The 15,502-nt window shown below is 42.7% G+C and overlaps 1 protein-coding gene across 1 annotated transcript in view; it reads left to right on the top strand.

Annotated features, from left to right (window-relative positions):
- The window catches only part of BOK (BCL2 family apoptosis regulator BOK), a 28,622-nt gene extending 14,741 nt beyond the window's left edge, over positions 1-13,881 (top strand). Inside the window, exons 3-5 of the mRNA XM_048507020.1 lie at positions 811-939; positions 11,335-11,498; positions 12,955-13,881. Coding sequence (XP_048362977.1) covers positions 811-939; positions 11,335-11,498; positions 12,955-13,080 — 419 coding nt within the window. The 3' untranslated portion in view covers positions 13,081-13,881. The remainder of the gene's footprint in view (positions 1-810; positions 940-11,334; positions 11,499-12,954) is intronic.
- The last annotated feature ends 1,621 nt before the right edge of the window (positions 13,882-15,502 follow it).

Genomic DNA, 15,502 nt, shown 5'->3' with positions numbered 1-15,502 from the left:
AAGAAATCTATAATTCCCAGGAAGCCTAAATAAAAGCCCAAAATATTCTATGAGGGACCCGGTCTCATCCAGCACACTCTCTTGCCTTTTTTAAACTGTTACCCATCCTGGTAGATCGATACAGGGGCCCTCAGAACTAGGACAAAGAGGCTTAGAGACAGCTTCTACTCTAGAGCTGTGGCTATGCTAAACTCCGCTGCTTCATATTGATGTATTTGGGGCTGTGTAGGGATGGGTGGAGGAAGGGGAAAGTGAGGATGATGTATGAGTCTGAAATTGTGTGCATTGAGGAATGCTGCTGTAAATTTCGTTGTGCGTGCACAATGACAATAAAATGCTTATGCTTATGTTGGTGATCCCTGGCCCCAGGCTGTCAAGTGTTATCAACTTATCCAAGTTATGGCAACCCAGTAGGGTGCAAAGGCAAGGGACTAACAGAAGTGGTTTGCCATTGCCTTCTTCTGCACAATGACCCGGATATTCTTTGGTGGTCTCCCATCTGATACTAGCCAAAGCAGACTGTGCTTAGCTTCTGAGATCTGATTTGATCAGGCTAGCCTGGGCTATCCAGGTCTCAGTTGGTATCTATGGATTACCTTTTAAAACAGGCATGTTGATAGGATTGCTTTGGGCTCCAGAAGAACCATTTAGTTCATAGAAGGCCCAGAAATGTTGCTGCTATGTGGTGTCACACTCCAGTACCCTGGTCTTTGCAGGAATTCCCTTTCCAGTTGGTCAGTATTACACACAGTAAAGCATAGCCTCAGTGATGCGAAACTCATTTTCCATCTGGTTTGTTTTGTTTTTTAGGTGATGAGCTGGAGTACATTAGGCCCAACCTTTATCGGAACGTTGCACGACAGCTAAACATCTCCTTGCACTCAGAAACTGTGGTGACGGATGCCTTCCTGGCAGTGGCGACTGAGATCTTTTCTTCAGGTGTTGTACTACAATCCTTGGTTAGGGAAGGGGAGGACAAAGCAAGGTGTGTAAGCACAGGCATGTTTTAGGACAGCCTGCAGGGTGGGGCCCGTTTGGCAAAGGATCCTGGCTGGAAGCAGTTGGCAATGGAGACATTACTAATGATTTAATACAGCCTCATATCTGTTGTTCTTCTTTCCCACTTTACTAGGTGAAGAAATGTTCCAGCATTTCCTCATTCTTTCTCTTCTCCCAGAAGGGAGAATTCATTTCAAGCTTTACCTCACTATCTAACTCTTCAGTTACTCCCTTCAGCATTCAGAAATGTCTACTTTCTGCTTTTTTCCAGTCTGCTGAGATTGAATACATTCCTCGCTAGCTGACATTCCTCATTCACTCTCAGGTGCCTGCTTGTTCTGCCATGAAGGACAGAGTAAAAATCAAAATTTGGGATTTGTTTGTGATCAAATGGTGTTATTTCAGCCTTGATATATTCGGGCTGGGGAGTACGTACCTGCATCTGATCAGTAAATTGATTAGCTTGGTTTCCTTACACTTTGTTGTTTCCCCATACTGCAGATTTGATTTGCTTCCAGAACAAACAAAAATCAAAAACCTCTTTAAGCCAGAATTCATGCTTAGCAAATCAAAGTATGTAAGGAGACTTTTAAAAACATCTTTTCAGTTTTCATTGTGAAATCAATAGAAATTCACCTCTTTATCAAAGATACTACATTCTTTATTCTTGTGTGAAGAAAAGATGGCATGAGAGGCAGAGAGAAGCTGGTGTTTGTTTATTCCCTGCCTTGTTTCCCAATGGGAATCCAAAGCAGTTTACAACATGGTTGTCTCTTTTTCCATTTTAACATCATGGCAACAACCCTGTAAGGTAGGTTAGGCTGAGAGAGAATGGCTAGGCCAGGGATCTTCCATGACAGAGTGGGGAGATTCAAATCTGAGTCTTCCAGATCTGACACTCAAACTACTACAACATGCTCATGTATAATGGCCATGGAATAAGAAACCACTTTAGTACAATGTTTCAGCTGATATTTGACTTCTGGACAAAGATCAGATGTCACTGAAAGGCTTCTTCAGCACAGAGTTTGAAAATTACTGGCAAAGGCGCCGAACGGCTGATATTTACAAAACAGTTAAGCCCAGCGCAAAGCAGCTGTTCTTAAATACTTTGTTGACTTCTTAAATTGTCAGCACAGGGTACACGGATTTTCTAGGATTGACCCTGGGTTGAACAGTTCTCTGTTTTAATTCTGGCGAGCTATTTTTCCAAGCCCCATTGTACACAAGTATAATCCTGATAGGATAATATTTCAGAGGGAAATGTGGGAACAGAGGAACCCTTTCAGTGTGTTACCTTCCCAAAACAGAGGTGTGGGGGGGAGGGGTATGGGGGGACTTCATATAATACACTTATTTTAACATCTGATAATATGTGCCTCCTCCTGACATGATGCATGATTTAAACACTACAGAGTATTCAAGCTGGGTTCAGGATCCCCATCCTGTGTCTGTGTAATAGTCATTTATGAGCTACCATTCTGAGTTCTTACCCATGGTGTATGATTAAGGCTGTGTACACAGTAGAAGCTCTGTGCCATTTTCCCAAGCTGAAATGGCCTACGAAGTGCAGTATGTGATCCATTGAGGAAACTCATGTCTATTGACTAGCCATCCCAAAGACTTCTCAACTTGCCTTAACTCGGGATTCCTTGTGCTTTGACTAGAAACAATGCGGATAAGATGGGAAAGGGAGAAATACTTCTTTTTAGGAATGTGGCATGGAAGTTGGAATGTCTTGTGAAGGGACCAGTGGCATCTGCCATGTTTAAATTGAAATCTCCTGGAATTGCAGCATAATTTGACTAGGGAGGATGGTGATGATGGTGGTGCGTCAGTTATGTACCAGTGTGCATGTTTGTGAATGTGCCATCAAGTTGCAGCCAATTTATGGCAACCCCAAAGGGTTTTCAAGGCAAGAGACATTCAGAAGTGGCTTGCCATTGCCCACCTCTGCTTGGGCTGAGAGAGTTCTAAGAAGACTGTGACTTGCCCAAGGTCACCCAGCAGGCTTCATGGGGAGAAGTGGGCGATCGAACCCGGTTCTCCAGATCAGAGTCCACTCCTCTTAACTGCTACGCCATGCTGGATATTAATCCCCACAGAAATGCAAAAGATATTAAAGATGAAATTTCAAATAGACCCTAAAGCTATGTCTCTATTTTCCTCACCATTGCCTGATGAGGTAGCAAAGGCTGAAGGAAAATGACTAGGCCAAAGGCAATAACAGAATGTCATAGTGGAGAGAGGGACTGCCCCATCAAAGCTAGTGAGAGGGAGAACTCTTTTTCCTATTATTCTTTTACCCAATAAAGATTCTTTATGCCTTCCTCCCATGCGTGTACTCATAGGTCTCCTTTAACAAACTGTAATCTGCTTTAAGGCTGTTAATTCAAGAAGAGCAAATGAAAAGGTTTCTTTCTTTGACTCTTTCAGTGCCTCTTAGACGTGTCGGTTTGGAGTGTGAAACCACTCTTGACTACAAAGCCAGGGTTGGGGTCAGTTCTTTCCTGTCTTGGTACTTCAATATTAAGCTTGATTGCAAGCTCTTGATAAAAGTCTGTGAGTGCCTCTTGCTTTGGAGTCCGTGAACATTAGACTCCATTAGGTTGGCTTAATTTCTTTTTTGTTTGGACAGTCATGGAGCTGCTAAAAGCAGGGGTTTCATGGGTGAAAGAACAAGTACAAAATATGAAGGGGCCCTTCCATTAGCAATATTTGGTTGCCTTTCTTCTCAGCTGAAGACCTTTATTGCAGTAATTAATCAGCATATACTAAAAGCACACGAAAAAGCATGAAACAGGCATCCAAGCTTATGACCTAAAGTGACCTACAATGTGGGGCTTTCAAGAGAGCACTTTTGGAGTTCTATTCCATTAGCGATGTCAGCCCCCAAATGGGACCAGGGGATCCCCTGGAATTACAGCTCCAGACTATAGAGATCAGTTCCCTTGAAGAAAATAGATGCTTAGGACAGTAGATGCTCTATGGCATTGTCCCTCATGGAGGACTTTGTCACCACTAGATGCCATCTCCAAATCTCTGAGAGTTTCCCAACCTGGATCTGGCAACCCCATCCCCTGCCAGTGGCCAAGGGGATCTGGAAACCCTATGTCTCATTGTGCCCAGGGGCAAGTTAATTAGGATGTTTCCTGTCCAAGGCCAAGGGAAAAATGAATGAAGTCCTCAATGTCTGTCCATTACTGGCTGCTTGAGGAGGAGTCTCCTTCCTTCCACCCCCAGTCCCTGGCCAAGTGTAAACCTTGCCAAGTAATACTGAGCTTAGCAAGCATGCACTGTTCGGATGTCCTAAATGGGTAGAATAAACATAAGTGGGTGAGATTTCCAATGTAGTCTTTGGAATGCATGTATAGAGTCTACATGTGTTCAAGTGTTCGGAGTTTGCTGTGCGCAACTAGGAATCCTGACCAAGCAGGGTTCTTGGTTGCCTGGAGCTATACGTTCAAGTTACTTGCATAGGCTGTATGCACAAGCTCCAAAGAATGTAGTTGAGGGTAGAACTTGCTGCTATAATTCCTGTTCCTCCAACACAAATTCATTTTACCATCTTAGAACATGTAGAAAGGTCTTTTAACAAGGTTGTCCTCTCAGCTTCTTTCTATTCTTATATGACAACCAGTGTGGTGTAGTGGTTAGAGTGTTGGCCTAGGATCTGGGAGACACAGGTTCTAATTTCCACTCTGCCATGGAAGCTTGCTGGGTGACCTTGGGCCAGCCACATTCACTCATCCTCACAAGATTGTTGTGTGGATAAAATGGAGGCCGGGAGAACTATGTAAGCTGCTCTGAGTACCCACTGAAGAGGCAAAGACAGGGTGTAAACGTAAAGAAATATTTGCAGCAGACAGTAAGGAAGACTAGCATGTGTTGAGTCTGCTGTTGGTTCTTCTTTCCCATCCTGCCTCTCCAGCTGCTGAAATGTGGCTCTGAATATTGTTTCCGGGACTGAATGGAGAGTTGTGTGCTTTGATCATGAAGTGGGGCAGATTTATTTATACCAGCAAGCAAAGTGTGGTTTTGTGAGCTCGGAGACTGACCAGACACTTTCTCCCACGTGGCTTCCTGGAGCTTTTCCAGGGGCTGGGAGGCCGATTCAGGGGCTGCTATCCTGTAGATTTTCATTTGTTCTCCCTCCTCTGTGATGCACAGAGTATTTACATACTTTAGCTCCCCAGCTGGCTTCCATTTGGCTGCTCAAAAAAAAAAAAAAAAGGACAGACAGAGCTTTCTTTGCATTGCTTGCCAGCTGTGAAATAGAGACCGGTTTTTAAAGCCGCACCAGTGAACTGCTGTGCGGGGGTGGATCCCTTTCTGGCTTCTCTCATCTCTCTAGATGGGTTACTTGTTTGCACGCATTTATTAGTGGAACAGATATATCAAGATACAGAAGCTGGGGTGGTTCAGGAGTGTCCTTGTAAAGGAGCAGATTGCTTTTGCTTAACTGGAATAGGAGGGTATTTTTGTTCAATACAAATTGCTGCTTGTTGCATGTGGGTGGGCAAGGGGGAGGTAAAGGAACAAGCAGCCTGTCTTGGCACCATCTGTGAGCTTTCACATTCTGGTCAGACATCGCTTTAAGGATTGCGCTGCAGATGTTAGAAGATGGAGCTGGGGGGAAGGGATGGCCATGATGAGAGTGGATGAGCAGATCAGTCCATGCATCTTATGCAGATGGACCAAAGTCAGTGTTGGGAAGCAAACACTTAGGAAAAGGGAGAAGAAATCACTTTGAGTGGGCTAGAGGTGGCCAGAGAGAGAAGGTGACATGTTATAGCCTTTTCTCATCAGATCTTGGAAGGTAAGCAAGGTGGGTACTTGGATGGGAGACCTCCAAGAAAGACTCTGCAGAGGAAGAAAGTGGTAAACCACTAGCCTGCAGAGGAAGAAAGTGGTAAACCACTAGTGTTTCTCACTAGCCTTGAAAGTCCCTTGCTGGGTGTGGCGATAAGTTAGTTTTGACTTGATGGAACTACATATGTAGAAGTAGCTAGCATGATATGGTGGGTGCAGTGTGAGACTGGGATCTGGGAGGCCAGGTTGAAATCCCTGCTCTGCCATGAAGTTTGCTGGGTGACTTTGGCCAGTCCCACACCCTCACCTACCCCACAGGGTTGTTGTAAGGATAAAATGACGGAGAGAACAATGTAAGCTGCTTTGGGTCCTCAGTGGGAAGAAAGGTGTGGTATAAATGAAGTAAAGTATGGAACATTTTTCATGTTTGTTAATTATAGCTATATAGCATCAGTGAGCAACAGGCGTTGTGTTTCATCGCTGTTTTGCACAATATGTAGGGAGGCAAACCCACATTTGCCATCAAACCTCCCAGAACCTCGTCTCTCAGCTCACCTTTTCTGGTTCTGATGCACCATTTAAGAAACACTTACATTACTGTGGGAGGGCCTGCTGTGTGTGCTCCAGCTTTCTAAAGTTAGACAGGTGGCTAGTGGAGTCAGTGGTGTCCTCTTAAGGGATGTTTGGCAGGTATCTATGTCACTATAGTTTAGGTGCAAGATGGTGATGGTTTTATTCTCCTGGAATCAAGTTCTGTGAGTTCATTCCATTAATAGAGAACTCTCCTATGATGCAAGGAACCTTATTCTAATTGATCAGGTATTTTCAACTGGAGGAAGGCTCCATCATTAATCAAATGGATTCATAAGATCCATCCTATGGGGTTTGTTAGTTTGTTTGCCACAGATAAAGTCTGTAATTGTTAAATCCTTGTTTAGTTGGATGGGTTTTTTTTTGGTTTTGGCATATTATTATTTACTGAAAACAATCCAGTCATACCCTGTCCCCCCCCCCCCTCCAAAAAAGGAAAAGAACAAGAAAATGCCCACTGTGGTGAACAACAATAGAATGAAACAATTCATTAAATATAAAACACAACATAAAATGCCAATGGCAGATAAGGAATGTAAATAACAGCACATAAAAATTGAAGTGAAAACAGAAAAGGATATATATTACATAAAAAGGTCTCTCAGATTTCATTTAATAAAGGTAATGAAAATCTTTATACATTAAAAGCAAGGTATAAGTAATCCAAAGCAGGAGCAGAAATGGAACAAATTATACCAACTAATTAAAAAATGGTGATTGAAGGCAAAATAGTTTAACTTGGTATCTAAGTTATACTAAAGATGGTGTGAAGTGCCAGCTATTTCAGTTTTCTTTGGGGAAGGAAGTTGTAGAGCCCCCACAGAAAATGCCCTTCTGTGACTCACTGCTCACCTCATCTTAGTTGGTGGAGGCACCTTGCGTGCGGCCTCAGATGAATGAAGCCTTTATTGGCATAAACATATTTACAGAACACAAAAACAGCTAAAAACTCAAATTACTTCAGCTATAAAAACTCTGACAGACATGAAACAACAGATTTACAATATGACAGACCATCTAGTGAGTTAATATCCATCTAGAGATATATCTACACTATCTATTAAAAATTAGCTACGTTCACACATACAGTAAGATCAGGATTGTCTAAAATTAGAGGGCTCTTAAAAGTATCAGTTAACAGTTTATATAAGAGTGGGATAAGGATAAGGAGAGTCTGGTTCATCCTAACATTGGCAAATCTTGCACAGTGAAAAAGAGTGTGATCTAGCATCTCAATATGATGGCATAGTATCTATTCGTTTATACCTGCCATAGAGAAGCAAGGAGGGCATTATGTTAAATCGGCCAAGAGATACAGCTCTGCTTTGTTTCGGATTTAAAAGACAGAAAGCATCATTGGCTATGTGCCCTTGAGCAGAGTGAAGGGGAGACATGTTTTTCTTGCAGCAACTATGAGATCATGATACTCTTGTTCCAGAAGCTTGGTTTTCAGACATCTGCATACCCCAGATGGGGTGAGAAAGTATAATGAATCTAATGATAAGCTGGTAGTATCAATTTTTTTCTCAGATTCAGCCATCTAGACAGAGAGCATCAAGAATAGTAAACTGGAGTGATCCTGTAAATAATGGATATGCAGCCAGTATCTCATCAGGTGGCCAGGGGATCTTGGAGACTGAAAACACAGCACTATTCTGAGGTATTGGCCATCACTAGGAAGGTGTTCATAAGCTGTAAATTGGGTTTCCATGAGGAAGCATCCGAGCAGCTTAATTACTAACTTATTTATGTTCTGAAAACTGGACCATTTGTTAAAGTTATGTTTAGATTTACCAATATATGCAACCACTTGACATTTCTGTAACACAAGGGACATGGTGTTGTGTTCCAAAGAACCCAATGTAGAAATCAGGTTGCGTTTGTTATTATACAATTCATATGTTGGCATGGTTGAGTGCAATTTGTTTAAAATTTCAGCTTATGATCCATAGAGGAAATCAAAAAGTTTTGGAAAGCAACATAGGAAATCAAAAGTTTTGGAAACCAACAATGCTTTCTTAGAGAGAAGTTCTAACAGCGCATTGGTGCTCATAGCAAAATCAGTTGTGCTCAAAGATTTTTCTCTAGTTGCACTTTCTGTCTCATTGTTTTGTTTGTCAGTGTACTTGGATGGAGAGTGCAGGGCCTGATGAAACTGTGTGTCGTCAACAGTCCTGGAAACATGTCTCATTATATCTGGAGAAACTACTCCCAGTTCATTATCATCACCCAGCACCTCAGATCTATTTGAGAGGGGCATGCTTTCCAAATAACTGTCCAGCAAATCATTGTTAGAGTAAAACTGGTCAATTCTTGTTTGTTTACATGGTATATAGCTTTTAAGTTGATCCAATATAAGCAATAATGTAACTTCAAATATAGTCAAAATTAAATTCATACAGTTGAGTGGTTTAAGATAATGAAACTTTAAAATATTTTAAAAGCGTATATAAAAACTTTCAGCGTTTGAGATCTCAGAGTCATTAGTTCCCAAGAATTAAATCATTTAAGACTTCTACTGTGCTGAAGACTTCTCCAGATTCAGTTCAGGTGATAGCAATCAATTAGCCATTCCAGAACACTCAGCAGACTAAAGTCTTTATCTTTTCATGGGTGAGATAGCACTTTGAGGAGGAGGAAAACAGCTTCAAAGTTGTCAAGCTCAAATAGAAACCATCTAATGCTCTGAGTAGTACAAGTTAAAATGAAAATAATAGCAAAATGCAGAATGATTGAAGTTGCCGTTTCCCTCTCTCCCGGAAGTCGAATTGAGTGTGGCCTCTGAAGATAACCTCGGTGAACCAGCCGAAGGTGTGGAAGCGGGCTGGTCCTCAAGACACTTTGGTTCCAGATCATTAAGGGTTTCAAAGGTCAAGGCCAGTACCTTGTACAACAAACTGGAGGCATTTCAGAACAGACACGATATGCACAGTGTAGGTATGCATCTATTGACACCTGACCTGGAGCGTTTTGGACCACTTCTAATTCCAAGTGCTCTTCAAAAGGCAGCCTGCTGTAGTAATATTCGGACCTTAATATAAAGTGTGTTGCAGTAATATTTGAACCTTGATATAACCAGAGCATCATAGTACCTAAATCAGCTGGCAAAATATGCTTCAAGCCACAGGTGCTACTTGAAACACCAAAAACATGTATTAGGACTACCCAGCCCAAAACAGCAGGCAAGCTTTTGATTCCTCCCAATACTTCATTGGGATAACTGTTCAGTGCCTAAAGACAGACAGGGGCACTTGAGCATCCAGGATTGGATCAAAAACAGCCCCAGACTGCAAGACCTGATCCTTTTGAGGGAGTCTGAGCCTGTGCCTGTGCTCAGGAGGCAATAAGTCACTTTCCTGCTTTGAAGAACCAGAGTTAGCAGCTTTGAGCATTATCAGTATAGAAATAATTTAAACAAACAAGTAGAAGCCTGGCAGGCAAGTTCTTCCTCTTTTAAAACATTGCGTTCCTCTGTTTTGTAAAAATTAAATCATAGTGTTTCGCATGAATCACTTTTTTAAAATGACAGGAAAGACTTGGCAGTTCTGGGTGTCGCATTGCAACAGCAGTGGAATTGCCCACTAAACAGAGCACTGCAATATAATTATCACAGTAGCTCCTTGAACAGGAGGAACGCAGCGAGGAACACCACTGGCTCCTTGTAACATTGCTGTCTGAATGTCAGCCCAGTTTTCTCCCATCTTTCATCCAAAGTGTGCTGCTGGCTGAAATTGTCTGTTCTTTTCTTTCTGAGTTGCAGCTCACCCCCCCCCCCCCCCCCAAGAATCTTCTCAAGAAATCAGTGTGAGCCTTTTCTTTAATCCTTAAATTTAGATCCAGGAACTTGGATACTATCTGCAGCATAGAGAGTTTTCAAACACCATATTACTGGAGTCTTGTTCTGCTCAGTCTTGAGAGCGGTAGCTTTGTGCTCCAGTCTTCGAGAGTTTCTCTGCTTTGCTGTTAGATAAAGATGCAAAGTACTTCAAAGGGGACACTGCTTTGGACCCTGATTCCATTGTCTGGTTTCCAACAAGAACTGTCCTTCTGCAGTAGGAGGCCAATAGCTGGCTAGTTCTGAGGGCACAGTGAATCAAATACACTTGCCATTAGTTGTAGCAGGAAGATATTGTTTTGCTAATCTTCCATGTGTCACAGAACTCCTGTTTATGAGCAGATGAAGTGGCTTTATACAGAATCAGACCATTGGTCCATCTGTCTCAATACTGTCTGCTCTGTCAGGCAACAGCTCTCCAGGGTCTCAGGAGAGAATGGTCTCCCCAACACTTGCCATTCAAGATCCTTTTCCAAACTAGAAATTGAACCTTGGACCTTCTGCCTGTAAGATGTGCGCTCCAATACTGAACGGCCAGTGCTGGGATTCAAATAATTTAACAACCGGTTCCCAGAGGTGTAGTTCCAAGGGGGCAGGGGCGCGCGCAACGCACTGGGCGCATGCCCCATGGGGGCGTGGTGAGGGCATTCCGGGGGGGGGGGCGGGCAGACACACCAGTGCACTGGGCGCTTTTCCCCTTTGCTACATCTCTGCCGGTTTCCATGGTGGGATTAAAATAATTTAACAACTGGTGGGATTAAAATAATTTAACAACTGGTTGTTTACCAGCACCATTTTAACAACTGTTTCTGCCGAAGTGGTGTGAACCTGCTGAATCCCACCACTGTGAACTATCAGCGCAGCCACTGATAGTTAACTAGTACCGAATTTTATTCCTCAAGCACACTGTAAGTCACTGACTGTTTGTCTTGTAGCAGTGAGTTAGTCTAGCTGGAAGTAATTTACTTCTTTATCTATAAAACAACAAAAGTTGTATATATATGAACATTGAAGACAGTTGTCCAGCTTCACAACATGCCCCTTTCCCTCTAAGTTCATAACAGCCATGTAGAAAAGTCTTTGTTTTCTTCTTTCAGGCATCACGTGGGGTAAGGTGGTCTCGCTGTATGCCGTGGCAGCTGGGCTGGCTGTGGACTGTGTTAGACATGCCCAGCCAGCCATGGTCCACACCATTGTAGACTGCTTGGGGGAGTTTGTACGCAAGACCTTGGTGACATGGCTTAAGAGGAGAGGAGGCTGGGTAAGTAGCACTGAACTTGTATAGCTGTGCTTACAGCGTACAAGTTATTGAAAAGTTATTGGCAGTGACTTAAGTAACTAACAGCAGGCAAATGCTAGATAAATTTCCCTTGATGGAGCTTCGCTAGTCAATCTACCAATCTATCTCTGACCTGTGGTAACCCTGCTTATACTTCCTCTGCACAGTCCTATGGCTTTGTGCCTGGCCTGACTATATTTGTCATCAAGCTTCCAGCATGATGCCACTAACCTAATTTGCTCATGACCTGCTAGTGCATTTTCTGTGAACTCAATCCTAATGCCGTAAAGGCATGCACTCTCTCTCTCTCTCTGTGTATAATATGCACAGAGAGCGTGTGCTGAGAATGTGCTTTAGAATTCGGCTGCTCATGGGCTCAATGTGCTTTAGTTTGGAGGATTATTTTATTCGGCTAGTATCAGCTAAACAGGTATGGAAACTGTGGAGCTACACCAGAATAAATTAAGTCAAAATTGATATTTAAATGTTAACGATTGTACCATGTTGTTGTCAGACAGTCCCTCTTCTAGCATTTCCTGTGAGTCTTCTTTTCAGCTTTAGCAGCACCTGAGGTAGTAGTCATTCATCTGAGGTAGTAGTCATTCAGTAGTCATATCATGCCACTGCTCTATCTTCTCCATCTTCTGAGTTGGGTGGCTCTGATTGCACACATTTATCATGCAAAAGAGATTGGCTGAACCAATCAGGATCCTGTCAGGAGTTATGGCTGTCTTGGTGTTCCTGCCTTTAATTCAGATGTCCCTTGGCTGTCCAATGATGTCTCAGTTGAGTGCTTATGACAGAGTGAGGAATATTTTCCAGCAATGTAAAAAATGAGGCAGGCTGGAATTGCAGATTACAAAGGAACAGACAAAAACATGTTATGGGCTAAATGCTGCTCACAGGAATGACAGTTGACCACCCCTGCTTTGAAAGATTATTTATTTGTATTAGTATAAAGCTCAGAAGAGTTAAATGCAACTAAGACCCATGGTGTTTAACTGCAAAGATACACATCTGTTAGATATGTACCAACATTGGCTTGAATCCTGAGTATAGTGTTTCTGTAGGCAGAAGGATTTCTATCAGAGGGGTGTGCCATTCTTGCCTCCCCTTCCCATTGCAGCCCAAAATCACTCCACTCACTGAACCTGAGACATTTGCAAGATATGCAAAACAAACACAGACTTGCTGGTAGCCTGTGGTTCTACAGTTTTGCAGGCTGCAATTTGGCACAAACCAGGCTCCTCTAAAGCTGACCAGGAACAAAGAACATTGGGAAAATACAATGTCATGTTTCTAAGGAAAAATCTCTGTACCCAGAATTCTTGTGGAACTGAATCAGAAACCAGACAGTATGATGTTCCTGTTGGGGAAACAGTGTATAGAAAATGTGCAGCACGCGTGTCTAATGCTCTGTTTTTTCCTCACTTTCTAGACTGACATAACAAAGTGTGTGGTGAATACTGATCCTAACCTTCGCACCCATTGGCTTGTGGCTGCCCTCTGTAGCTTTGGTCACTTCCTGAAGGCCATCTTCTTTGTGCTCTTGCCAGAAAGATGACATCCAAATGAAGACCATCTCCTTCTTGGGGACTCAGACAGCATAGAGAAGGGGAAGGAATGAGATGGAGAGGGAGCGGGGTGTTGGCCAAATGTACATTCCTTTCCCAGCTGCCTACATGCAAAGACTTTCTTCAGCAATGGGAAACATTTCTATGAGTCATTTCTTGCAATGTCCATTGCAGTTTGACTGGCTACAATCTTGTTCACAAGGGCAGGAGACCAGTGTGTGCTTGTGGCTCGGCTATTTCCCTCCCCATCCAAACCACGCCACATTTACATGTAAGAAAGTAAAGAATCCTATCCAAAGCCGCCAACAAGACGACGACTGTGCCCTTTTAACTATAAAATGGCACCTGCTTAGCAATTTCTTTTCTTTCTGGTGGCTTGTAGATCCTTTAGCCTTCTCTAAACCACTGCATACTTGAAGCTATGAGGGCTTCTGAAGTTAGAGTCCTCACAGCTATGCGGCTCTCATCGGTGAATCACACAGGGCCTTTGTAACATGAATAGCAAACTGTCCACTATATCCTTACATAAGGGCCTTGGACAGAGGTGATAAGACAAGTAACCAATTAAAATGCTAGGTTTTATCTAATGGAATAACAGAACCCTAAGTTGTTAGCCTAGAACTGTGGAAACTCTCAGAGAAGTACTCCCCCCCACCCCCAGCTTTACTCCTTATGAGCTGTCCTTTGAGGGGGGAAAAGTGGCAAAACTCCCTTGTACCCACTGCCATATATTTATAATGTACAACGTGCAACTGTTTGCTTTGTGGTAAACAATAAATGCTAACTGAGCATCCTGTAGTTTGAACTGCATGGATATTTAATAATTCAACATTGTAGGGAAAACCTTTATAGTCCCAGCTGTGGCTATCTACCAGCAATACTGAAGTCTGCAATGTGTTTAGCACCCTTGTTTGGGTTCTTTTTGTCATGAAACCTAAATACTATAGTATGGGAATATTTTCTTTAGTAGTCCATATTAGTAATAGAAAACAGAAAGAGGAGTCTTTAGCATCTAAGTCAGTCTGATTCTTGAGTCAAGCTGAAGATACAGAATGAAATGTTAGGGAATGACAGACCCATGGGAGAAAAGGCAACCTGCTCTCTAGCCAGCACCAGGTGAATAAGATATAGCTAAGCTTGTTTTACTTTACTTATAGGTAATTTAGGCCTGGGCATGCCCAGAAACATCAGCTTGGAGAATGGCTACTCTGCAATTGGAAGCCTTCCTTCCCTTTCCTGTTTCCATTTTTTGGAACTGGGGGGGGGGGGGATGCAAGAAGGACACAAGTGGTTAATATGAATTCCATGCAAGGCCAACACAACTTTACATATCATTGGCTAAAAGAATAATTTTACATCTTCCCAAACCGTCAAGCCCCAGTCTAACAAAAAAAGTGTGCAACTCTGCAGGAAAAGATGGGAATAGCTTAAGGCTGTAGGGGGAATTTTACTCAACCGGTGTTAATCTAACTCGGAAGAAGAAATAAAGATGATGAATTGTCATTGATAAGACCTCAACACTGAGCCGTAGTCAGTTTGCAAGGGACCAAACTACACAGGAAATCCTTGCTACATCATTTGTACTTATTTTAATGGGGTGTAAGGGAAGGCCTTCAGCTGTGACCACAGCAGTCAAGCTAGGGGACAACCCCCCACCCCGGCCCGGCCCACATACCATGGTATTTCCTAATTTTAAATAGTTTCCCTAAGCTGCTGCTATCCTGGCATGGGGAAAATGGCAAGCAATCTATATCCAGAGAACAGCATGCATATAAAAAAAAATAAACACTTCTGCTACAAGCATGATTCTGCTGAAGAAATTCAGCATCTCTCTGCATTGTACTAAAAACAAAAAAACTTTAAAAACCTAATTCATCATTGATGGGATGTGTAATGTGTAATTTAGTTCTATGTACCTGGAATGCCATTTTCAGTTGTATGTGTTGCTGCTTCTGTATGAATCTTCATCTTTTTCAGGGGCCAAACTACACATAACATTGAGTGGTGTGTAATTTCCTGCTTCCTTAAAACACAGGCAATAAAATAATATCCTCAGAAAAAAAAGGAGGGGCTGTCACTCACCCCTCATACGTGCTACATTCGTAAAGGTGCAGAGAAAAACTACATGTGGGGACAGGGTCATGTATAGTTGGCCCTCAAAGATGAACTACTGATGTTTCTACACTGCAGAAATTGAAAGACATGTGAATGACAGGCCACTTAGTAAGGGCAATGGATGCAGTGACTAGAACCCAGGGCCAAGTTAAGCGCTTTTCACTGGCCCATCCACACGCAGCTCAGTGTTACTTAAGCTGACATGATCACTATTAAACACAGGAAGAATCTGCTCTGCAGGACAAGGGAAATGATAGACCAACTCCCATTCTCCCTCTGAAATGAGTACAAATTGGA

Source organism: Sphaerodactylus townsendi, linkage group LG08 (assembly GCF_021028975.2).
Source record: "Sphaerodactylus townsendi isolate TG3544 linkage group LG08, MPM_Stown_v2.3, whole genome shotgun sequence".
In the NCBI taxonomy this organism is placed as follows: domain Eukaryota; kingdom Metazoa; phylum Chordata; class Lepidosauria; order Squamata; family Sphaerodactylidae; genus Sphaerodactylus; species Sphaerodactylus townsendi.
The sequence above is the reverse complement of the archived record's forward strand: the minus strand, read 5'-3'. Positions and strand labels throughout refer to the sequence as shown.